This window comes from Clarias gariepinus, chromosome 17 (genome assembly GCF_024256425.1).
Source record: "Clarias gariepinus isolate MV-2021 ecotype Netherlands chromosome 17, CGAR_prim_01v2, whole genome shotgun sequence".
Taxonomy (NCBI): domain Eukaryota; kingdom Metazoa; phylum Chordata; class Actinopteri; order Siluriformes; family Clariidae; genus Clarias; species Clarias gariepinus.
Genome location: NC_071116.1, coordinates 14,124,220 through 14,151,420, shown reverse-complemented (window position 1 = coordinate 14,151,420; position 27,201 = coordinate 14,124,220). Strand labels below are relative to the sequence as shown.

At 38.1% G+C, this 27,201-nt stretch overlaps 1 protein-coding gene across 1 annotated transcript; it reads left to right on the top strand.

The window, feature by feature from the left end:
• Positions 1-12,003: 12,003 nt before the first annotated feature.
• Positions 12,004-20,642, top strand: LOC128505426 (myelin protein zero-like protein 1). Its single transcript, XM_053475830.1, has 4 exons — positions 12,004-12,201; positions 14,799-14,971; positions 19,301-19,505; positions 20,066-20,642. The coding sequence occupies exons 1-4, from the start codon at positions 12,126-12,128 to the stop codon at positions 20,080-20,082; spliced, it is 471 nt and encodes a 156-aa protein (XP_053331805.1). The 5' UTR covers positions 12,004-12,125; the 3' UTR covers positions 20,083-20,642.
• Positions 20,643-27,201: the final 6,559 nt, after the last annotated feature.

The window sequence follows — 27,201 nt, the reverse complement described above, 5'->3', positions numbered from 1 at the left end:
TCGAATTCAAAACAGCTGATATTCAACTGAAATGTCAATCAGCGCAACCTACTGGACCGGAGTAGAAAACGACACTCAAATTTCTAGATACACGAAACTAAAAGACACATTTTTATTTAAAAAATAATTCAAAATGAAAGCTGAAATATAGTGAAAATAAAATACAAATATTTAACAAAGACAAAAACAGGGGTTGCAGAATGAAACTGAAACGCCTGGTTTAAGACCACAATAATTCATTCGTATGGTGTAGGGCCTCCTTTTGCGGCCAATACAGCATCGGTTCATCTTGGGAAGTCCTGCACAGTGGCCAGAGGAATTTGGAGCCATTCTTCTTGTAGTGACTAGGTCACTACGTGATGCCGGTGGAGGACAACGTTTTCTGACTCGCTCCTCCAAAACACCCCAAAGTGGCTCAATAATATTTAGATCTTGTGACTTTGCAGGCCATGAGAGATGTTTAACTTCACTTTCATGTTCATCAAACCAGTCTGTCACCAGTCTTGCTGTGTGTATTGGTGCATCATTATCCTGATACACGGCACCACCTTCAGAATACAATATTTGAACCACTGGGTGCACAAAGTCCTCCAGAATGGTTTGGTAGTCCTTGGCAGTGACGCGCCCATCCAGCACAAGTATTGGGCCTAGGAAATGCCATGAGTACAAACGATAAGTAAATGTGTGAGCTATAAGGTCAAAATTTTGTGCACATTTGAATGCCAAATATGTATGTTGTCAATATTCAAGAGATTTTGTTTGATATTTGTACATATACTAACAGTATAAGTGCATTGGAATATTTTTTGTGCAGATGCTCTTCGAGTCAGAAATAAAACAAAAGAAGGATAACAGAAGTACAGTAGAATAAACATATAATGCAGGAATAAATAGTAGAAGAATTTGAACTATCAGACTATAATACACTAAACCTGGTCCGCACATATCAAGCTACTGCACTTTATAAAAGTTTCAAAGTTTTTGAAGGTTAAATTGCACATTTGATAACAGTTTTTATATTGCACTTTGCTCTTTGATAGTAAATCGGTAAAGGATAGTAACTGAATCGTATACCAGATAAATGTACACTGGTTATAGCAGAGGGTCTTTATATGACAGAGATAAAAACTAACATGGGTGAGCACACATGCTCTTTTCTTCTCTTGTTTTCGTTTGCCATCAGTTTGACTCTGGCTGGAAAGAAACATGCTTTGTGGGTCCAGTCTGCAGTATCTGAGGTTGTGTATTGTGTGTTTGTGCATGAGCAGAGAGTGATCTGGGTGGTGTGTGTCCCTGAGGGATCATGGTGCTTTTTTCCTCCGCAGCATTGTGTGTATAAATCCAACAATACATAGATCCAATGAGGTCAGATGCAGTGATTCTTTTGTGCTATTCCAGATTTAACCCCCTATATTAACCTCTGTGCAGACCACTTAGGTTCCTTCTGTTCAAACTGTGAGAATCCCAACCATGTCTTCATGAACCTCATTTTTGTCATTGTCATTGCCATTGTCATTGCCTCAACCATGTCATGCTGGGATATGGTTTGGATTCTTACAGTTTGGTCCAACAGTATTCAGACACGAACAACATTTTTGTATTTTTTGTCTATGTACTGTATATGACTTCAATTACAAACTGACCATTTTGATTCATACAAATTCACATTTCAGACAAACCTAAATAATTCTTTTGACTATGTAAAGCTGCTTTGCGGCAATGAAAATTGCTAAAAGCGCTATACAAATAAAATTGAATTGAATTGAATTAACGTAAAAATTTAACAAGCAAAAGGTGGTTGTAGTATATATAAACTAGTCACAGTAAATTAGGGATATTGTTATTTACATGAGTGATTTTCCTCTTTGCTCTGAATTTGAATAAAATAAGTAAAAGTTCCCTTTTGTAGATTTTGAAATTCTGGGAATTACAAGAAGTCCAGAGTTTTGTGATCTTAAGGAGCGTGGTGGATTGTAGCGTATCAGAAGACTGGTTAGGTATGTGGGAGCTAAACCATTTAAGGCCTTGTATGTAGTACTATTTTGTAATTAATTCTAAACTGAACAGGTAGCCAGTGCAGTTATGATAATATTGGGGTTATATGATCATATTTTCTGGATCTAGTGAGAACCCTGGCGGCTGCATTTTGGACTAACTGAAGCTTGTTTATTGAGGATGCAGGACAACCACCTACAATAGTAATGCATACAATAGTCCAGCCTGGAGGTCATGAATGCATGAACTAGCTTTTCTGCATCAGATACGGATAAGATGCTTCTAAGTTTGGCGATATTTCTAAGATGGAAAAAGGCTGTTTTTGTGATATTGGAAATATGATTTTCAAAGGACAAGTTGGTGTCTAATATTACGCCAAGGTCTTTTACTGTTGAGCTAGTAGTAACAGTACATCCTTCTAAACGCAGGCTGAATTGTGAAAGCTGTTGTGTGCTGGTTTTTGGGCCGATAAGTAATATCTCTGTCTTGTCTGAGTTTAGTAAAAGAAACTTATTGGTCATCCAATCTTTTATGCCCTGGACACACTCGGTTAATCTAGACAACTTAGGTATTTCGTCTGGTTTTGTTGAGATATATAATTGTGTATCATCATAACAATGGAAACTAATCCCATGTCTTCTAATGATGTTACCCAAGGGAAGCATGTATATTGAGAACAGCAGAGGTCCTAAAACTGACCCTTGTGGGACCCCATATTTCACTGGCATTACACCAGACAGTTCTCCATTTAGATCTACAAAACGATCAGACAGGTATGATCTAAACTATTTTAATGCCTGTCCCTGAATACCTATGTAATTATGTAAGCAATCTATGAGAATATTATGATCTATGGTGTCGAATGCAGCACTAAGATCAAGCAAGACTAGTATTGAGATGCAGCCTTGGTCCGAAGCTAAAAACAAGTCGTTTGTAATCTTAACTAGTGCAGTTTTTGTACTATGATGGGGCCTGAAACCTGACTCTTCTTCTTCTTTGTCTTTCGTCTGTTCCCTTTCAGGGGTCGCCACAGCGAATCATCTGCCTCCATCTAACCCTATCCTCTGCATCCTCTTCTCTCACACCAACTAACTTCATGTCCTCTCTCACTGCATCCATAAATCTCCTCTTTGGTCTTCCTCTAGACCTCCTGCCTGGCAGTTCCAACCTCAGCATCCTTCTACCGATATATTCACAATCTCTCTTCTGAACATGCCCAAACCACCTCAATCTGGCCTCTCTGACTTTATCTCCAAAACATCTAACGTGGGTTGTCCCTCTGATAAACTCATTCTTAATCCTATCCATCCTTGTCACTCCCAAAGAGAACCTCAACATCTTCAGCTCTGCTACCTCCAACTCTGCCTCCTGTCTTTTCTTCAGCGCCACTGTCTCTAAGCCGTAGAGCACCGCTGGTCTCACCACTGTCCTGTACACCTTTCCTTTCATTTTCGCTGATACTCTTTTATCGCACAACACACCTGACACTTTTCTCCACCCATTCCAACCTGCCTGTACCCGCCTCTTCACCTCCTTTCCACACTCACCGTTGCTCTGGACCGTTGACCCCAAGTACTTAAAATCCTGCACCTTCTTTACCTCTGCTCCCTGTAGCCTCACCGATCCTCCTGGTCCCTTTCATTTACACACATGTATTCCGTCTTGCTGCGGCTAACCTTCATTCCTCTGCTTTCCAGAGCATACCTCCACCTCTCCAAATTTTCCTCCACCTGTTCCCTGCTCTCGCTACAGAGCACAATGTCATCTGCAAACATCATAGTCCATGGGGACTCCTGTCTTACCTCATCTGTCATCCTGTCCATTACCAGAGCAAACAAAAAGGGGCTTAGAGCCGATCCTTGATGCAGACCCACCTCCACCTTAAACTCTTCTGTCACACCTACAGCACATCTTACCACTGTCTTACAGCTCTCATACATGTCCTGCACCACTCTAACATACTTCTCTGCCACTCCAGACTTCCTCATACAATACCACAGCTCCTCTCTTGGCACCCTGTCATACGCTTTCTCTAAATCTAAAAAGACACAATGCAACTCCCTGTTACCTTCTCTGTACTTCTCCGCCAGGATCCTCAAAACAAATACTGCATCTGATGTACTCTTTCTAGGCATAAAACCATATTGCTGCTCACAAATGCTTACCTCTGCCCTTAACCTAGCTTCCACTACTCCCACAGCTAGTAGTGGTGGGACTCCCACAGCTTCATTGTCTGGCTCATTAGCTTTATACCTCTATAATTACCACAGCTTTGCACATCTCCCTTGTTCTTAAAAATTGGCACCAATACACTTCTCCTCCATTCCTCTGGAATCCTCTCACTCTCCAAGATCTTGTTAAACAAACTTGTCAAAAACTCTACTGCCACCTCTCCTAAGCACTTCCATACCTCCACAGGTATATCATCAGGACCAACAGCCTTTCCACTCTTCATCCTCTTCAACGCCCTTCTCACCTCACTTCTACCAATATTTGCTACTTCCTGTTTCACAAGTCACCTCTTCTACTCTTTGTTCTCTTTCGTTTTCCTCATTCATCAACTCCTTAAAGTACTCCTTCCATCTTCCCATCACCCTCCTGGCATCTGTCAGTACATTTCCATCTCTATCTTTAATCACTCTAACCTGTTGCACATCCTTCCCATCTCTATCTCTCTGCCTTGCCAACCTGTACAGATCCCCCTCTCCCTCCTTACTGTCTAGCCTAGCATACAAGTCCTCATATGCTCTTTGTTTGGCCTTTGCCACCTCTACCTTCACCTTACTCTGCATCTCCCTGTACTCCTGTCTACTCTCTTCAGTCCTCTCAGTGTCCCACTTCTTCTTAGCTAGCCTCTTTCCCTGTATACACTCCTGGACTTCCTCATTCCACCACCAAGTCTCCTTGTCCACTTTCCCCTACCTGTCTCCCTGATCACATTGGCTGTAGTTGTCCAGTCAACTGAAAGCACCTCCTGACCACCCATAGCCTGGCTCAACTCCTCCCTAAAGACTTTACAACATTCTTCCTTTCTCAGCTTCCACCACTTTGTCCTCTGCTCTGCCTTTGTCCTCTTCGCCTTCCTCACCACCAGGGTTATTTTACACACCACCATTCTGTGTTGTCTGGCTACACTCTCCCCTACCAACACTTTGCAGTCACTGATCTCTTTCAGGTTACAACGTCGACACAAGATGTAGTCGACCTGAGTGCTTCTGCCTGCACTCTTATATGTCCCTATGTTCCTGCCTCTTCTGGAAGAAAGTATTTACTACTGCCATTTCCATCCTCTTTGCAAAGTCCACCACCATCTGTCCTTCTACATTCCTGTCCTGAAGACCAAACCTGCCCATCACATTTTCATCACCTCTGTTCCCTTCCCCAACATGTCCATTGAAGTCTGCACCAATCACCACTCTTTCACCTCTGGGGATGCTCTGCATCACTTTATCTAACACACTCCAGAATTTCTCCTTCTCTTTTAACTCACATCCTACCTGTGGGGCATAACCACTAACAACATTGAACATTATCCCTTCAATTTCCAGCTTCAGACTCATCACCCTATCTGATACTCTCTTCACCTCTAGAACATTCCTTACAAACTCCTCTTTTAGGATAACTCCTACTCCATTTCTTTTCCTATCCACACCATGGTAAAACAATTTGAACCCTGATCCTAAGCTTCTAGCCTTGCTACCTTTCCACCTGGTCTCCTGTACACACAGTATACCCACCTTTCTTCTCTGCATCATATCAACTAACTCTCTTCCCTTCCCTGTCATGGTCCCAACATTCAAAGTCCCTACTATCACTCCTAAACTCTTGCCTTTCCTCTTCTCTCTCTGCTTACGAACACGCCTTCCTCCTCTCCTTCTTCGACCAACAGTAGCCCAATTTCCACCAGCACCCTGTAGGTCAACAGCACCAGTGGCGGTCGTTGTTAACCCGGGCCGCGACGGATCCGGTATGGGAATTATATTCTTGATTCGCATCATTGATTTGGCAAATGTTTTACGTCGGATGCCCTTCCTGACACAACCCTCTGCATTTATCCAGACTTGGGACTGGCACAAGAAGACACTGGATTGCGCCCCCCCCGTGGTTGCATTGCCTGAAACCTGACTGAAATTCTTCAAGGATGTTGTTTTCCTGCAAGAATGTGCATATTTGAGCTGATACTACTTTTTCTAATATTTTTGATATAAAGAGGAGGTTTGAAATCGGTCTATAATTTGTTATTTCATTTGCGTCCAAATTAGATTTTTTAAGAAGCGGCTTAATAACTGCCAATTCGAAAGGTTTAGGGACGTGACCTAGATATAATGAGGAATTAATAATGTTTAAAAGTGGCTCTCCAATCGTATGCATCACTTCTTTCAAAAATCTGGTTGGGATTGGGTCTAACAGGCACGTTGTTGAATTAGCTGAGGTGATAAGTTTATAAAGCTCTCCCTGTCCTACACCTGTAAAGCACTGAAAAACTAAATGCGAAACTTTAGGCTGAACTAGATCATGAGATGCTATTAGAGGTTGAACCTCCGTTATTTTCTTCCTTATGCTATCGATTTTTTCATTAAAGAAGTCCATAAAGTCTTCTCTACTAAAATGTTATGGAGCACTCTCTGCAGGCATCTAAGGTTTTGTTAGGCGAGCCACTGTACTAAATAAGAACTTGGGATTGTTTTGTTTTTTGTTGGCTAAGATGCTCGGTCCTAGCAGTTTTTAAAGCCTGTCAATAGCTGCACATACTGTCTTTAAACGCAATTTGAAAAACTTCTAATTTAGTTTTCTTTATTTTCGCTCGAGGTTACGGGTTGCTCTCTTTAGGGCGCGAGTATGACTATTGTACCAGAAAGCAAGTGTTTTATCTCTAATTTTTTTTAATCTGATGGGAGCAACAGTGTCTAATGTACTGGTAACAATAGTGGCCATGCTGCTAGTCACTTCATCTAGATCGTCTGCATTTAGGGGTCTAATAAGTAATTGGGATAGATCCGGCAGATTACTTGTAAATCTGTCTTTAGTAGTCGGATTCATATTTCTAACAAATCGATAACGTGGGGAGACACAGCTAATCTGTTCTACGGGTAGAGTATATATCAGGAGGTGATGATCTGTGATATCATCACTTTAAGGTAAAATCTCTATATTAGAGACATCTATACTATCTATATTATTTTACTTATATGTATGAGAAGAAACACCATTTTTATTAGTTATATATTATATATTATTATATATTATATATTTATTACCCCAAAAATGTAGACAATAACAGTGATGCCCCAAATAACAAAAATTGACAATGTCAGTAGCGGGCATTTCCACCATTTGGCGCAATGACAGCTTGACAGCGACGTCTCATGCTCCTCACTAGTTTCATGATGTTGTTCTGAGGCAATGCGTTCCACTCTTCCACAAGTGCTACATGCAGTTCTATCAGGTCATGTGGGGGTGGGGTACGATTATCCAGTCTCTGCTTCAACTGGTCCCAGACGTGCTCTATGGGGTTCAGGTCAGGGGACATTGATGGCCATACCATATGAGGCAACTTCCTGAAGTCGAGCTGTTTGCAAAACAACAACAATTCTGCCATGATGTGGTGGAGCATTATCATCCATGAACAGAAAGTTGGGGGTGTACTGGCGGAATTGGGGGATGATAATGGGTTTTATGATGTCTCTGAGGTAAGAAAGTGCAGTGACTGAGCCATGTACAATAACCAAATCTGTTTTGCACTGACTGGTGATACCTGCCCAGACTGTTGCACTTTATTCACAAAAGCAAACCCCTTGGGACAATGTTGACCTCAGCGTATCGCTCACCTCGCCCTCTCCTGGGCAAGGTGACCCGACACTCCATCAGTGAACAGGACGGTAGACCACTGCTGCATTGTCCAGGTCACATGGCCTTGTGCCCACTGCAAACGTTCACAGCGGTTTCTTGGTGTCAGTGGGGTCATCTGCATTGGTCGTCTGAGATTTAAGCCAAAGCGGTGGAGTCAGTTGCAAATGGTTTGTCTGGAAACCCTAGTACCCCTTGCATCTCATAAACGGGCCTGCAGCTGTGTGGCAGTTGCATACGATGTCTAAGTGCATAGGTCCTTAGGTACTGGTCATCGTTGTAGTCTGTCACTCTGGGGGCTGCACTCCTGAGTCTGTCATGAACTCTGTTAGTAGTTCGGTGTCTTGATGCAAGTCTGCTGATGAACCTTTGAGACACAACAAGTTCACAAGCAAAATCTGATGGCCAGGTGGCGCTGGTCGTCCGTTAAGTGAAGTCATGTGTTCATGGCTGTTTAAATAATTAACTTGGAATGACTTACTGACAATACCAGATTTTATACCAATAGAATGTTGAAATTGATGCCACATTGAAAAAAAGTTGTCTTTTTGGGCTGGCCCCAATAATCCATTACATGGAAAACACGAAATGAGGTGTGTCTATCACCCCAATACAATTGCCTCCCTATCCCAAAAAATGTCTGAAGTGAAACAAACATCGTATGTATGACATCCACTAAGTCTCTCACAATATCCCTAACTTGTTGTGTAATATATATATTATACAGTGGGGGAAATAAGTATTTGATCCCCTACAGATTTTCTAAGTTTGCCCACTTACAAAGAAGGGTCTATAATTTTTATCATAGGTTTATGGTAAAGGATTGAAACAGAATATATATATATATATATATATATATATATATATATATATATATATAGGGCTGCAACTAACGGTTATTTTAATGATCAATTAATCTGTCAATTATTTTTTCAAATAATCGATTAATCAGATAAAAACAAAAACCCAGGAAAATCATTCATTTCCAACCCTTTATTCAAAAACAGGACTAAAATCTTTAGAAAGTGCACAAACATGTTGCTCCTTGAGCTGTTATAATAATAATAAAATAAAATAAAAATGGACTAACACAAAAAACAGACAGGTATGCTTTACATCTGCCAAATATATAGAATGTAACCTTGGATTACGAGCATAATTAGTTCCGGAAGTGGCTCGTATTCCAAAAACACTCGAAAACCATACTAACGGAATCACTGCTGTAAAGTAAAAAAACAACAAATTAACCTGCACTTTACCTTTGAAAAGAATCAGTGTTTCTGTGTAGAGCTGAGAGAAAGAGTGTGTCTGTGAAGATGAAAGTAGGAGGGGTCTGTGTGTGTCTGTGTGACATGGCGTCCAATGACGTGCGCGCGCACACACACACACACACACACACCATGGAATAAAATCACTGTCAAAAATATTTGTGCGTAAAAAAAAGATTTGTGTGTAATTCTGTCTTTTGTCTGAGTTGGATTCCAAAATCTATGGCCACGACAGCTTACAGATACAAGATTTTGTGTGTTTGTTACAATACAACTCTAAAATATACAAAACTCGTTTTTTACAACTCCACTGTTGTAAAAACGAAACGGAAAAATTGCGAAATTACGCACATGAATGCTGTGTGTTAAACCACTGTCAAAAATACGTCATCAAGGCCACATGCACAGGCATTACTATCCGAGGGAAAAGAAATCGATTTGTACATGCTCCCCGCCACTGTTTTAAACTTCTGAAATCTTACCTACTATTGTTAAAACATCTTTGTAATTTTACTTCTTTTAAACATGTCCGAATCTGTGAAAAAAAAAACTTACCTGAGACGATGAGAGAACGCTCGGCTGCTGATCTGTCATTTTGGCACCAGTGGTTTAAAACAGTGGCGGGGAGCATACGCTGAATCGATTCTTCTTCCCTCGGATGGTAATGCCTGTGCATGTGGCCTTGATGACGTATTTTTGACAGTGGTTTAACATTTACACTAGACAGGAGCTCAGTGGGAGCTGCCTGATACACAGTCCACGCCCACTAAACAGAAATGAACATGGCCGAAGTCAGTTTACTGGCTATTCTCTAAACTATGAAAATGTATTTCAGTATCCAAAGGCAGCAAAATCTTTTGCACCTCCACCGCTGCCACTTTTACACAGCCACTTCTTTTTGTCCCTGTAGTCTTTCTTTCAGTTTCTTTATTCACTATTTGGTCGGTTGTTCGTGTGAAGCCTGTGACTATTAATTCTTCTCTTAATTCCTCATACACTTTTTTTTTCTTAAAGCACTTTCCAATTTCTGCTGGATCTCAGCGGATGTCCAAATTGCTAAAAGCGCTTATTTTTCTTCTGCGCTCCACATTAACGAACTTTGGGCCTCTGCTTTTTTTTTTTTACGCACCCTATAACTCCGCCCACCGCTCGTGACGTAACGGGTTCTCGCAACTAGACCAGCAGAGTTTAGGGGTTGGTTTGGGCACCAATTTTTTTCTGTGGAAAAGCGTGACCTAGTTTCAAACGGGAACCCGCACAGGAACCAGGGCAGTGGAAAAGGGGTATAAAGGGAGCAACACTTTGAAACCGCCCATTCTGCTCCGGAATATTACTAACCAAACAATACCAAGTCATTTAGTTTATTTCGTTCTTTTGATCAGAAATAAAATAAAATGTTGCATTTTCAATAAAAAGACCCCCAACACGTCTACATACACACATTTTGGCTATAGTTTCAGTAATGAAAATATTACAATGCAGCTAAGGACATATTATAATAAACAGAATGAGTCGTTCGTTCTTTTGAATCTATTGCACTGCATAGTAGGGGTGGGCGTATCGATCCTTAATATCGATACTTTTGATATAGGGGTTGTATCGAAAATTATCGATCCAAAAGTCAAAATATCGATATTAAGGGCTTTTTTAAACCAGTGATTTTATTTATTTTGCATGAAATATAATATTTGAAATGAGCTTCTATGTAATGCTTTCTCTTATGTAGCTCCTTTCACCCATCACGCACATTGGTCACCCTTCCCCGCTCTGCTGTGTTTTGTTGCCCTACCATCACGTGATTCAGCAGCGCCAAAAACAAGCAGCTGCAGAGAGAGTGAGAGCGAGGTGCGTGTCTGCCTTGGTATCATGGAGCTGGCAGATAAGAAACGAAGCGCTGTGTGAAAATATTTTACTGCTGTGAATGAAAACACAGCAAATTGCGACGTCTGTAAAAAGGTGATTTGCTACCATGGTAACACCACCAACTTACACAAACACATAAAACGACATGACAAAGAGAGCTCGGAACTACAAAGAGAAAGACAGGAGGCAAATCTTTCAGACAGAGCCCCGCCGGCAGTGAGACAGAAGTCACTGGCAGAGTCCTTTCACCCTCAGAAATATCCAGGTAGCTAACACTGATAAAGATATGTTTTTAGTCATATTGAAGTATTTCATACTTCAGAATGAAGTGTCATCACCATAGTTATTGTAACAAAACATAACCATGAGTAATATAAACCAAAAATGAACAATGCTTACACTAACCATAGTTTAATTGTGGTGTTTTTTTTGTAAAACTGCGGTTTTATATTAAAACTAAATTGATTAATTGATGTTGAAAAATGGTAACACTTTACAAATAAAGTGTCATTGTTAACAATGTTTTAATGGACAACTAAAAATAAATAATAATTTTTTTTACAATATCTATAAATCTTCATTAATGTTATTTAATTAAAACTAAGATTAACAAATAACTGTACTGCGCCGGGTGTGTTCACGGTGTGTGTGTGTGTGTGTGTGTTTAATTTAATCATGGAAGGGACACTATAGGATTGCTTTTTTAAGCTACAAATAAATAGGCTATGGACTAAAATGAATAATTTAGTAGATGTAATTTAAATTGTGTACTAAAAATAAAAAAAGTATCGGTATCAGTATCGGTATCGGCGATATTGGCCCTGTATTTACTTGGTATCGGATCGATTCAAAATTTTGCAGTATCGCCCACCTCTACTGCATAGCGTCTATGTGAGTCACGTGACATAGGAACAAACGGATCAGGACCGAAAAGACTCAAAGGTAACTACTTATTTCTGTTTCCTGTATATAACACACGGAGGTTTTGCGATGCTTTGCGCATGCGCGCTCAACAGAAAATGAACGAATCACTCTCCGAGACTACTCGTTCATCTAAGTCATGTTTAAGATTCGTTCAAACAGATCGAATCGTTCATGAACGACCCATCACTAATTTAGCTGTGGAGCTCTGCGGATTCGGTGCTCTAAAAAATGGAGCTAAGGCTCTTAAATAGTTATTGTAGTTGTGTCTTGTGGCTTTGTAGCTTTGCGTTATGCGCCATCATAGGTGAGTAAAAATTACTTCAGTAGAAAATCTTATGAAGCTTAATTAGCTCAAAGCGAATGTAGTTCAGTGCTGAACATTACGCTGGATTTTTCCCTCCCACAGACAGACTCCCTACTGTAACTCAGGAACACACCTTATTATTACAGTACAGACACGAGTAGACTGGTTTACTTCAGCTTTCCTGCGTGTGTGAGCTTCTGTGTTAAGTGTCTCAAAACCGACGGCTAAAATACGGTCTTAATATTTTTGCCAGTGTTTCATACTTCAACTAAAATGTTAGGTCACATTTATTAAAATCATAAAACTCAAGACATAACATTAATTCAAAGTGTCACGTATTCTCAGTGTTTTACATCCTGTTAAGCTATCCAATTGTTTTTGTTTTTTTATCTGTCTGGGGAAATGTAAATGTTATATGTAAGAGTTATTAAACTGTCCACCACCTCAACACAGCTTTATACGGCTCACACACTAGACTTTAAACTTTGGAATTTAATTAGTCACAGCAATTTTTTGCTGTCTTTTGGATAGGTGGAGCTACTGTACTTCTGAACTTATCACCAACACACCATGTTAGTACCAGTTTATAAACCTACATGGCTTCAAGTTATTGAGTTTTGGTGAAAGCTTTTCATCACTGTAACAAAACGAATCATGGGATGTGAATCAGTTTTGTTAAAATTTTAACACATAACCCTTAAATAACAAAAAGGTATCAAGTTTTATACCTTTGCTTCATTCACCAGCTTCACAACTGAACTGTACATGAGTAATTAAATGTAGTCTATTACTTTTCTCACTTAAAAGCCACTTAACTTCAAATACAAAAATTTAACATTTCATTTAAGATTAAATAAAACATAAAGCTAAATGTTTTTTCTGAGCAGCACATATCTGTCACCCACCATAATCATTATTTCCAAACAAACGTGGCAAATAATTTACTTCTGCCACACAGAATGTCAGGAAAAGTTTAGAGTCCACCAACTGTAGTATTATAGAGAAACGGCAACATTTAACCTTTCAAGCACGCAGGTGAGATTAATAATCGCTTGTGGTGTTTTGAGCCTGGTGTAAACGTGTAATGAGTGAGTTTGAGACAAATTTGCTTGCAGAGTTTCAGTTCAATAATGTAACGCCCTAAAAATGCGATTCTGTTTCTCCATTTGGAAGCTCGTACACTCTGCACACATTCTGTTATATCCAAGGCTGATCGGTCATGAATGTCAAGTTGATTTCCAGCAAATTCCGGTCACTAGCTGATCAATTCATCTCTTTTGTAAATGTAAAAACTAAAATACATTTTTCACCTCAATCCATTTTTTCCCCCAATCTTTACTGGTTATGTTAATGGACCTCACTTTGAGATTTATTGACCTCGAATTATGCTTAGTTTAAAGTTAGCTGTGTATACTGTATAATGAGTAATCACACCTGTCTGCCACATGTTGTCTATTAAGTCTAAAGTCAAGTCTAAGGGCCTACTGAATCCAATGTCTTAACACTCAGGACACTGACTCAGTGGGTAATGACACGACCATGTCGTGTCAACAATGTATTGTTGTATAATCTATGCCTGTTATAAACATGTTTTTGTTTGTTGTTCTGAACTATAAAATAAAGTTTAAGTATACTCTCAGATCTCTTTATCTTTTTATGAAGTTCAGTGTACAATTTGGGTTTCGCCTTGCATCAAAAGATCCAGTCAAGTTTTCTGTCCTCTTTTCTTTTTTTAGCCGGAGATGAGTCATACTTTGTAAAGCATTCTCTGTGCAGAAGTGCAAAGGTTTCTTACTATAGAAAAGTATGATGACAAATGTGCTCTAAATATATTTCACAGTTGGTAAATCATTTTATTAATTTGCATTGAACTTAACCAGTCTCAACAAGCTGTTAAATTGCCTGTGTAATGAGTCAAGACACTGACTACATCAGCTGTGTTGTCTTTTTAAAAAAACATTCTTGGTGGGCCTTTAGATGTGGTCTGCTGTTCACTTACATTAGTTTAACATGCAGCCATTCTCTTTTTGTCTTTTATTTCGATTCCTTTTGTTCCATAAGGATGGCCACACCAGTTTCATTTTTCCTTTGGATAGAAAAATTCTAATATTGATAATCTAGAGTAGACTGAACGTATTTATTTATTGTATTGGTTATAAACGTATTGGTTTAAACCAGAGATGTATGAGTCAGGTAGTAGAAATACTCAATAAATTGTTGATTCTGAGGTGTTGTGAGTTGCCCTGACAGTTCTGCAAAAACAGTTGGCAATAGTCAGGGCCCTTGGGTTTACATGTACATACATGCCTTATACATAGAGAAATGTCCTCATGCCCTAATATCAGGCACAAAAGCAGTCAGACTGCTCAATGTAATGTTATGTAAAGAAGTCTTTGGTGTTCTTTTTCTTAATTAAGATCTTTGATACACTATTTACAATGATGCAGTTAGGTGGGAACCTAAAATCTGCGCATTAAGGTGCATTAATGAGAAAATTTGTTGAATAGTAATAAGAATTATTATTTTATTTATTTTAATTTATTTATTTATTTTTCAAAATCAAATAAAAATGTTAAAAATCATTTTTTTTGTCACAGGTACGCATCCAGTTGCTTCTATAGAAGTGTACACACAAGGGGAGATGTTTGTAGAAAATGGAACTACTGGAGTACTTGAGTGTAATTTCAAATCAAATCAAGTGATCAGTAGTCAAGCATCAGTCTCCTGGTCTTTCGTCCCAGAGGGCTCTTCAGAGTCTACTGGTGAAACTGTAAGCATCCCCCCCCCTCTCCCCAAGTGTATGTGTAATGCTATGTTTAGAATTGAAAACAGGAAAAACTTTAATAGAATTGTAGTTTTACACCATGTGAACATAGGCTTATAACTGATTTAGTCGTTTGTGTACAGCAGTTTTTTAAATACCATACCAGTCCTGTTTGGACAGACCATGTTATTCAGTCTTATTCTTTCCATTATTGGATTCCATTGTATTGTTTTCAACAATTTTATATTAATCCCGAAGACATTGTAATTATGGCAAAATAAATATGGAATTATGTAGTCAACAAAACTTGTTTTCCACCAATCATAAAGGAGTTCCCAGAGGTGTTGAGTACTTGTTCACTGTTTTCTTCTGTCCAGTCCACCTTATCCCCATCTATCTCAATTGGATTTGGATCAAGTGATTGTGTATTGTGTGATGTTGCTGCAAAATGCTGTGGAGGCTAACTTTAGCTACTTTGGACAATTTCAAATAATAAACTAATTCTGGGTTGTTTATCACTTTTTCTTTAGCTTGCTACATAATTCCATACATATATTTTCATAATACTGGATGTCTTCAGTATTAATGTATTGACTCCAATGTTTAACATTAAGATAAAGAAGATCCACTATAGGAGAAGGTGTGTCCAAACTTTTGACTGGTAGTGTATAACTTTTATGCCACCAAAGCAATTTGTTGGTTTATGGTGTACGATTAGTGCTGCACAATTAACATCACAATCGCAATATGGACCCGTGCAGTTATTTAATTGCAAAAGGCTGCAGTTTATTGCAGGTAATATATACAGCACTGTGCAAAAGTTTTGGGTAGATGTGGAAAAATGCTGTGAAGTTAGACCGCTTTGAAAAGTGTTCATAGTTTATTTTTTATTCATTAACCAAATGAAAAAGTAAATAAACAGAAGAAAAATCTAATCAGTATTTAGTTTGACCACAATTTGCCTGCAAAACTGTGGCACATTTGCACACAGTTTTTGAAGAAACAGGAAGGTTGTTCCAAACATAGATCTTTCGTGGATGTAGGCTGTCTCACATCCTTGTGTCTCCTTGCAATCCCAGAAAGGCTTGATGATCTACTGTGGTGTACAAACCAATAATGTGCTTGCAGAGACACATTATTGTACCACTCTCCAGCCCTTCAACACGTCGTCACAAAGTTATAGTAAACAGGACATGCGGGCTTACGAGTGACGCACCTGCACCGAGACTGAGCATGAATTTTATTTAAAAAATTTTGCTCGTCTTGCCATGCGCTCCCAGGCCAAATTACTCACAATTCAAGGTTCCGCTGTCTGTAGTTGAGTCACTTAGCTTTGCTTTCATGTCAAAGGCGTGGCTTTTGGTCCGCAATTCTTTCATGAAGACCACTTCGGACACTGGTTTAGTAATGCTGTTAATTTAGTCATCTGATGTCAAGGGGAAGTAAGCATGACATGCCTTCTGTTTGCTGCATTAGGTTTCTTGGCGTACCACTGCGTCTACAACGTTTCCTGTTTCTTTGTGCTTTAAAATAGCTTATACAACAATTCTTGAAGGCCCAGTTTGCTTTGAAATTATTGTCTGCGAGAGACATTGCTGATGCAGTATAACTCCCTCATATCTTGCTATGCTCATGTATGACCTGTGACGTTTTTCACAGCCTCATCTTAGTAACAGAGTTTGGCTGTTCGTCATGCAGTTTTAAATCTTTTTCTCTTTTGGTTATGACTGGTTTTAACCTACAGTGCATATAAAATTGATCATCATTATCAGCTGCTTGGTCTAATTGGTTAATCATACACCTGACTGCAAAATCCCTCACTTTTTGCCAGTGTGCAAGTATAAGAATTAATGCTGGTATGAAGCTAAAGGGTATCCACAACCAAATATTGATTTAGATTCAGATTTTTCTCCTGGTTGCATTTCACAAGTTGAAAGATTTAAAGAATTAAAATATATATTTTTAAAAGTATTCATACTTTACAGCATTTCTTCACACCTATCTAAAACTTTTGTACAGTGCTGTACAAAGTTAGGAATTTATGTAGAATTGGTTAATGTTATTTTGAGATTTTTAAAAATGATTTTGTGTTGATAAATGAATATTGCCAGACAACCTGACTTTACCATGTTTCGCAAACATATGTGGCATATATATTAGGCATATGATGTGGTATGCTTTGGAGCATGAGTCCTTCCTTTTCTTCTCCATATTTCTCCCTTTTATCCATTTTGGTACGAGTTATATGTATACATATTTATTTTATCAGAATTGCACAGTTTTTCAGTCTTAGAAATAAGTCTAGTCTGGCTTTTCTGATATTGACTGTTACCAGTGGTTTGCAGATTGAGGTAATCCTCTGTATTTACACTAGTTTCATGATTTTTTAACTTTAACAATGATAAGCATACCTTCTAGAGAGTGTTCTTGGCTAGATGATGTGAGGGCTTTTATCATCCACTTCAGAAATCTTTTGTGGAGTTTTTGCCACCCATCGGACAGAATAGTCCTAGGCTTGCTCATCAGGGACAATCATATAATTTTGATTCATACACATTCACATTTCATACAAACTTAATTCTTTTGATTGTGTAAAGCTGCTTTGTGATGATGTAAATCGTTAAAAGCGCTATACAAATAAAATTGAATTGAATTGAATTGAATTGAATATTGAGAGTTTGGATTCAAAACATGCTATCATTGCCTGACCCCATTAATTTGTCATGAACTAACTAAGAAACAGTAACAACGTGCCATCAAACTGCATATCAGTTTTCAATCATTTTTTAACCTGTGAAATTAGCCATTTGTAAGAAAATGGCTCTAATTTTTAAAATACGAAAGTTTGTGCCTGTACAAATTACACAACCCCAATCAGAAAAAGGTTGGGACAGTATGGAAAACGCAAATAAAAAAAGAAAGTAGTGATTTCTAAATTTACTTTGACTTGTATTTCATTGCAAACAGTGTGAACACAAAATATTTCAAGTTTTGTCTGGTCAACTTCATTTAATTTGTAAATATACATCCTTTCCTGTCATTCAGACCTGCAACACAGTCCAAAAAAGGTTGGGACAGGAGCAATTAAGGGTTAGTAATTAGGTAAATTGGTTAAATAATGATGTGATTTCAAACAGGTGATTCTAATTATGATTTGGTACAAAAGCAGCATCCAAGAAAGGTCTAGTCCTTTAGGAGCAAAGATGGTTCGAGGATCGCACATGACAAAATTATTGAAATAATTAAAAAACAATGTTCCTTAAAGAAAGAAAGAAGACATTTGGATATTTCACCTTCAACAGTGCATAACATAATTAAAAGATTCAAGGAATCTGGAGGAATTTCAGTGTGTAAAGGACAAGGGCACAAGCCAAAGCTGAACCACCGTGATCACCGATCCCTTAGGCAGCACTGCATGAAGAATCGTCATTCATCTATAAGTGGTATCACACATGGGCTCAGGACTACTATGGCCAACCTTTGTGAGGTACCACAATACATAGTAACATCCACAAATGCCAGTTAAAACGGTACTGTGTCAAAAGGAAGCCCTATGTTAACAGTGTCAAGAAGCGCCGTCGACTTTTCTGGCGCTTCTTGACACTGTTAATTGATATTTCAGGTATTTTTGGGAGAAATGGACACCGTGTGCTCCGCACCAAAGAAGAAAAGGATCATCCAGACTGTTACCAGCACCAAGTGCAAAAGCCAGGGTCTGTCATGGTATGGGGTTGTGTCAGTGCCCTTGGCAAAGGTAACTTGCGCTTTTGTGATGGCACCATTAATGCTGAAAAGTACATAGAGGACGTCCATGGATATTTCTACAAGACAATAAAAAACCACATTCTGCACACATTACAAAGTCCTGGCTGCGGAGGAAGAGGATACAGGTACTTGACCGGTCTGCCTGGACCTGACCTGTTTATAGAGAATGTGTGGCGCTACACCAAAGACCCCATACTGTTGCCCCCCTTAGATGATTGCAGAAAGAATGGGACAAGAATTTGAAACACTTGGTGTCTTTGGTCCCTAAACGTCTTTTAAGTGTTGTGAAAAGGAATAGAAAATTACAATGTGGTAAATGCTTTACTGTTCCAACTTTTTTTTAAATGTGTTACAAGAACCAAAATTGGAATATGTGTTTATTTTTGGGGAAAAAAAATCCATGAGGAACACATTAAATTTTGTGCTGTTGTATTTTCTGCAGTGAAAGTAAATTTAGAAATCACTACTTTATTTTTTTTTATTTGCGTTTTTCATACTGTCTCAACTTTTTCTGATTTGGAGTTGTAATTCTAATGGACCTGTATGTATCTGATCATGTTTGCTTTTCAGGTCTTCTATTATGCTGGTGGTAAGGAATTTCCTGGCACCCACCAGTTTAAGGACAGAGTTAAGTGGGCAGGTGACCTGAACAAAAAAGATGCCTCAATTCACATCATTAATATGCAGTTTGCTGACAATGGCATCTACGTCTGTGATGTGAAGAACCCTCCTGATGTTGCAGGCAAAGCTTCAGTGACCAGAGCTGTGATAAGAGGTAAACAGCGATGCTGTAAATTATTTACACCTTTACAAAATTTTATCATACAGTAAGTTGCGGTTTAACTTGAAAACCCCTCGTTTACAGTGACCTAAATATATAATTAAGAGTATTCCTAAATCCTTTCTCTTCCTTCTCCAATGCCCATCTCTCAATCAGCTTCATAAGAAGGTTTTTAATAAGGTGGTTTTAAATAAGGTGGTTATAATATAATATATATACTCATTATAAACTATGTACCTCACACTATCTTACCTTCTTTGTATACTGAATCTATAAAGTTAATCTTTGTTTTATTTAAAAATAATGAAACTTGGCACTATAAGATTATGACTTCCTTCCCTGTTCCAGAAAGGTTTATTCCTTAAAGTCTCTTACATTTGTATGTAAATAAGCATAATACAAAGTGTACCTTTTCAGCCCACTGGAACAGCTGATCTTTAGCAATATAGCAGGTACACTGGCAGATAATAACCTGTGACAAATAGGAAAAATCAAAAATCTTTCAAAAAACATACAGTACGCGGCTCTGAACCTGTGTGTGTTTGTGCTTATAGATGGTCGGCTCTTCTGACACAGCCAGGTTCTCCGGAAGGGGAGATTTGTCTGGGCGAGTGGAACCACGACTCCTTTCATTCCACAAATACACCCACGTCAGAGTTAAGAACGTATGCGGAGACAAAACCTAGTCCCAAAGACACAGCAATAAATAGATACATAGCACAAAAAGCAATGGAAAACAATATCCCCGCTGGTGTCTATTACCAGCTGAGGTACTGATAGTGGAGAATGATTTAAAAAAAATTTATTGATTGACTTGAACTGTGGCATAATATTAACTAATATGTATTTTATATAAAAAACTGAATATGACTTTATGGGGGATCACTTGCAGCATTTGGTCCGATGGCTATGATCAGATTAAAGCATTGGAGCTTTTCAGAACTGTCTCCTGCTTTGAAACCTCTGGACACCATCTGATATGAACCTCTCTGTATAACACAAAAGAATGACTTCTCATATTAGTGTCTGCATCCCACATTACTACTCCTGTGCACTTCTGACTAATTTAGCATGCTTCCTTTTTCTTCTGAGACATTAAATCATGTTAAATAAATCATAATTCTACATGGCTAGAAACTGTACTGTCTTTAATTTAACATAGTTTTCTTTATATAGCACTTTTAACAATGATCATTGTCGCAAAGCGGCTTTACGGAATAAAAAAATAGGGAATTAGTTTAAAACAAGGGAGGAAATATGTATAAATCATAATTATCAGTTTTTTTCCTGATGAGGCAGCCAAGGGCGACGGTGGCAAGTAAAACTCCATGAGACAGCAATAGGTAGAAACCTTCAGGAAACCAGTCCTTATTTAGATGATTTATTGAACAAACAAAGTAGATGTTGATTGCTTAATTGCTTGAGTGTAAAATATAGACAGCAAGTTCTTAAACTAATCGAAAGAATAAAAGTGCTCAAGAAATGCCAATAGTGAGCAAATCCAATCACTGCTGGGAATTGGGCATTGGGTGGGAGATAAACCCGGGCCTTCCACATGGCAGACGAGAAACTTCCTAACACTATTACTCCCTCTTGTGTGATATTACTGAATTAGACACTGTAGAGAGTCTGCCCTGCTGCTACCTGAGCATCACTGTGCACCATGTCCAGCTTTAATCAGATTAACTGCACCGCTCCCAGTGTCATCTGTCATCTCCAAATTCCTCGAGTGGTTGTGTCTCTCATTCCACTGTCCTATACGTTTTGCGGGTGTTTCTCATCACCCTTGGTGGTCAGGAGGGGTAAAACAGAGTGCTGGTTCAGTATGCAGATGTCCTCCGTACACACCAGACTACATGGGTCATTTAAAACAAACAAAAAAAGTGGATGTTAAGGTCAATATCAAATTGTCAAAATCAGAGGGGAAAGGTATAGTGTGGAGAAAGGCAAAACAACAGTGGTGTGAGATAACATCGTAAGTGAGATTATGAACCAAAATAATGATGTAATAATTAATATAATAATTAAAAGCGAGACATTTGCATTCAATATAGTACGAAGTGAATGTAATAAGGATTGTACAGAACAACCTTAATAGCACTCTATTTATAGAAGGTAAACAGGTAATTTAACTGATCTACTGGATTCCAACAGCCATTAAATAAAGAAGAAGAAGAACTAATGTACTAGCACAAATCTGGTGGGAACTCAAAGAAATGGTTTCAGGGAATAATGGGTGAAAAACAACACCATTAGTCTCAAATATTATGTCATGTCGTGCTTTTCTCATGACTTTGTTGAAAGCCATGACATGCACGCGCACAAGAATGTATACGGTGTCCATGGAAACCCACTTGCAAACGTAACTACTGCTATATTCTCTCCTCTAACCACATGAGAGGAGGAGGAGATAAACCAAAAGCAACCGAAAACTAGTAAAAACCCAAGCATGCTTAGTCATTCAGGGTTATACTGTAGGTACACTCTCAGCAACATAAACAAAGCTTTAAGATCATATTTAATATTTGGAAAATTTCAAGATGCACGAAACTAAATTGTATCATGACACATTTTGTTGTTTTGTTTGTTATACGCTATAAGGTCAGGAGGCATGATGGCATAGATTCCACAGTCCAAAGACAGATTAGTATTGCCTAAGTAGTGTGTGAATGGTGAATGAGTGTGTTTATTTCCCGGTGCCCTGTGATTGATTGGCACCTCAACAGTATACAGTGTGTGTGTGTATATATATATATATATATATATATATATATATATATATATATATATATATATATATATATACACACAATGTATACTGTTATATACACTGTATACACAATAATTCATTAGTATGGTGTAGGGCCTTCTTTTGCATCCAATACAGCATCAGTTCATCTTGGGACTGACAGATACAAGTCCTGCACAGTGGCCAGAGGGAAATGATGCTGGTGGAGGAAAACGTTTCCTGACTTGCTCCTCCAAAACACCCCAAAGTGGCTCAATAATATTTGGATCTGGTGATTGTGCAGACCATGGGAGATGTTCAACTTCACTTCAAACCATTCTTGCTGTGTGTATTGGTGCATCATCATCCTGATATACGACACCACCTTCAGGATACAACGTTTGAACAACTGGGTGCACAAGGTCCTCCAGAATGGTTCGGTAGTCCTTGGAATTGACGCGCCCATCTAGCACAAGTATTGGGCCTAGGGAATGCCATGAGTACAAACAATAAGTGAATGAGTGAGCTATAAGGTCAAAATTTTGTGCACATTTGAATGCGAGACCTGTATGTTTTCAACATTTAAGAGATTTTGTTTGATATTTATACATATACTGTACCAACAGTATGAGTGCATTGGATAATTTTTTAGTGCAGATGCTCTTCGAGTCAGAAATAAAACAAAAGAAAGATAACAAAAGTAGAATAAGTATATAATACAGGAATAAATAGTAAAAGGATTTAAACTATCAGACTATAATACACTAAACCTGATCTGCACATATCAAACTATTGCACTTCTTAAAAGTTTCAAATAGCTTTTTTTCTTGAAGGTTCAATTGCACATTTGATAACAGTTTTCATATTGCACTTTGCTCTGTTATAACAAATCGGTGAAGGATAGTAACTGAATCGTATACCAGATAAATGTACACTGGTTATAGCAGAGGGTCTCTATATGACAGAGATAAAAACTAACATGGGTGAGACAGACTTTTCAGAGCTCTTTTCTTCCCTTGTTTCTTTTGTTATCAGTTTGACTCTGAAACATTCCAAATTCCAAAACTCATCAGCAGTTCCAAACTCATCATCCGTCTACCAATATGCTCACAGTTATAAATTACGGTAACTGACTAATATAAGATTAATAATATGGCCATCGGATTCTGTCAGAGCCTCTATCAAGTTTCTGGACACGATGTCTTTCAAGTATTTATTGAATAAACCCACCACAAATAATACATTGTATTAAAAAAAATTATAAATAAAATAAAATTCTACAGGACTGTAATTGTCATATTGTGATTTAGTGTTTACATACATTTAATTTTCCCTATCTTACAATAAGATATGAAGTCAGAATGATATGTTTGTAGGCCTGCTTTCTCTTGCAGTGACGACTTTAATGACACATTTCACAACAATCTTTAATGACACATTTAATGACACATTTCACAACAATCACAAACACAAATAAATTTTGTTTGTATGTCCCTTAAGACTTATATGCAAACATTATGTGGTGGTCGGATATGCCAAAAGAAGGTCATTTCAACAAACAACTTTTAAAACATGAGATGCGTAGTCAAAAGGTGTGAATCTGGCAAATAATTGATTAAAAATGTTCACGGTAGTCATTTTTGAATGTTGGTATCAAGTTTAACCTTAACTGGTGGATGGATAGATATATGTACAGTATAGATCGATGGATGGATGAATAGATAGATAGATAGATTACAGACAGACAGACATACATGCATACAGACAGACAGACAGACAGACAGACATTACAGACAGTATTACTCTCAAAGGAAAATTGTGATGTACTGTCACAGCAGCCAGTTCCTGGATTATACAACAAGATACAAGCGAATAATGTGTAAAGAAGAACATTGAAGGTTAGCGCCAAATTAAAATTTAAATCACCAAAGACTAAGACCTGATACACGTTTTTTTTTTTTAAACGTAGTCAGATGGTAATCTAAAAAACTGCACATTAAAGCGCATTAATGAGGTTATTTGTTAAAAAATTCCTATTTAGACTTTTAGAATAGACTTTTCGTATGAACATGATATAAATGGACACTCAGTAAATTAAACAAATAACGTTCTTATTTAACACTGTGAATAAAAATGAATGTGCATGAAAAGTTAAAATCCTCTTTAGCAAGGCCTGTAACTGATAACTGCTTCTAGAAGTTGTTTAGAATAAGTCAAATAACCATATTTTAAAATTCATCATCAGCGTCCTGGTCATTCGTTCCATAAGGCCTTTCGGATTGTCCTGGTGAATCTGTAAGCATTCTTTTCCCCCAGCGTATGTGTAGGGCTATGTTTAAAATTGAAAACAGGAAGAACTTGTTGTTTTAGACCATGTGATCATACTGTAGGCTCATGTAGTTGCGAGTATGAAATCTGTTTATGAAAGCAGCGTAGGTCATGTGACTGCAGGATCTGCAGGAAGATAGGGTGACCTTCATAGTCTGCTGTGAAGCTTTACAGTTTCAAGGCTCTAAAGGATGGAGCTAATTTTCTCAAATACTTCTCATAATTGTGTCTTGTGGCTTTGCAGCTTTGTATTATGTGCCACCATAAATAAGTTAAATATTGTATAAATAGCAATGGAAAAAAAAAACTATAATCTAATTGTTTGTCTAGATAGGTTCTATTTGATTTATTTGATTAGTGACAAAAACATAATATTCTTGACAATTATGGGCTTTGATTCTGCCCAGTAAAAGCAAAGCTTTGACTATGATCCAATTTTCTGTGCAAAGATGTGAGTCCCAAACTGTAAACTCTTTTCCTAAGCAATTGTGATTATTTTCATACAGTATGGTTAGATCACCATATTAATTTTAAATATAAAATTAAATGTTAGTGCCGGCTTTGTCTTATTTTAACATCTATATAATTGTGTCTGTGATGAATGTGTTATAAATAGCATGTCCTTTCAAATAGCATGGAAGGAGAGCATCCTGAACTATAGAAAAGCTCTTAGTGTAGCTAGATCAACATATCTCTCCACTCTTATAGAAAATAACAAAAATAATCCTAGATTCTTATTTAATGCTGTAGCCAAATTAACCAGAAATAAGACCACTGCAGAAATCTCCACAACAACATCATGCAATAGTGAGGACTTCATGAACTTTTTTAATAATAAAATTGTAAATATTAGGCATAAAATTGAGGTTTTGAAACCGAACAATGTAATTGATACAGATGTTAATCTAGCCATGTCAGACCAGAACCTAGAATACTTTACTCCCCTTGAAGAGAATGAACTAATTTCACTCATCTCTTCTTCAAATTCATCAACCTGTATATTAGATCCTGTACCGACACATTTTCTTAAACAGATAGTACCAGCAATAGTAGAACCCCTGTTGAGAATAATTAATTCTTCACTCAGCATTGGATATGTTCCAAAATCTTTTAAATTAGCAGTTATCAAACCAATAATTAAGAAACCTGACCTCGACCCCTGTCAGCTGTCCAGTTACAGACCAATATCAAACCTCCCCTTTATCTCTAAGATCCTGGAAAAGATAGTAGCGGAGCAGCTATGCTCATATATACATAGAAATGGCATACATGAACTGTATCAGTCAGGATTTAGGCCTCATCACAGTACAGAGACAGCGCTCGTTAAAGTAGTAAATGACATTCTATTGGCCTCTGATCAGGGTTGTGTAACTATGCTTGTATTACTTGACCTCAGTGCAGCTTTTGACACTGTTGATCACGCTATTTTTCTTCACAGATTAGAAAATGTAGTGGGAATTAAGGGTACAGCCCTCTCCTGGCTCAGATCCTATCTGACCCATCGTTATCAGTATGTAGACTTAAATGGTGATTATTCTGCATGTTCTCTAGTGGAGTTTGGCGTTCCGCAGGGTTCAGTTTTAGGTCCACTGCTTTTTTCCCTTTACATGCTTCCTCTGGGCAACATAATCCGTAAGCATGGTGTTAGTTTTCATTGTTATGCTGACGATACACAGTTATATGTCTCAGCAAAACCTGATGAGAAAAAACAGCTTACTAAAATTGAGCAATGTGTGCAGGACATAAGAAATTGGATGCTAATTAACTTCCTTCTGCTAAATCCGGATAAGACAGAAGTTCTAGTCATAGGACCGCATACAGCTAGGAGTAAAATTTTAGATCACACCGTAACTTTAGATGGCCTTTCTGTTCCATCAAATGCAACAGTGAAAGACCTTGGTGTGATTATTGATTCCAGCCTTTCATTTGAAGCACATGTAGATAATATTACCAGGATAGCATTCTTTCACCTCAGAAATATTGCCAGAATAAGAAATTTATTGTCGCTAAACGACGCAGAAAAACTAGTTCATGCTTTTATCACCTTTAGGTTGGACTATTGTAATGCCTTACTGTCTGGTTGTTCAGCTAGATGCATAAATAAGCTTCAGCTAGTCCAGAATGCAGCAGCGAGAGTCCTCACCAGAACCAGAAGATATGAGCACATCACCCCTATCTTATCTTCACTCCATTGGCTCCCTGTGAAATTTCGCATTGATTTTAAAATACTACTCTTGACATATAAAGCATTAAATGGTCTCGCGCCGCAGTACCTGAGCGAACTGCTAGTGTCTTACGATCCGCCACGCCTACTTCGATCAAAGGATGCAGGCTGCTTGTCAGTACCGCGTATTATGAAAAATACAGCTGGGGGCAGAGCTTTTTCTTACAAAGCTCCAAAGTTATGGAATAGTCTTCCAAATAGTGTTCGGGACTCAGACACAGTCTCAGTGTTTAAGTCCAGGCTAAAAACCTATTTATTTAGCCGAGCATTTTTATAAATAGATTTGCCATAGGTAAAGGAGCAGATCTGGGGGACTCATGGACGTAGAGTATTATGGTGAACTGGTATGTTTGGATGCTGTCTTCCTCACTCTTATTGATCACTCAGGTTTGCTGACGGTGAGGTGATTG

Bases quoted from the DNA above. Each gene is read 5' to 3' on its own strand.
- LOC128505426 (XM_053475830.1), top strand. From the start codon at position 12,126: ATGGAGCTAAGGCTCTTAAATAGTTATTGTAGTTGTGTCTTGTGGCTT. The intron at 12,202-14,798 runs GTGAGTAAAAAT...TTTTTGTCACAG, and splicing joins TGCGTTATGCGCCATCATAG to GTACGCATCCAGTTGCTTCT. The intron at 14,972-19,300 runs GTAAGCATCCCC...TTTGCTTTTCAG, and splicing joins CAGAGTCTACTGGTGAAACT to GTCTTCTATTATGCTGGTGG.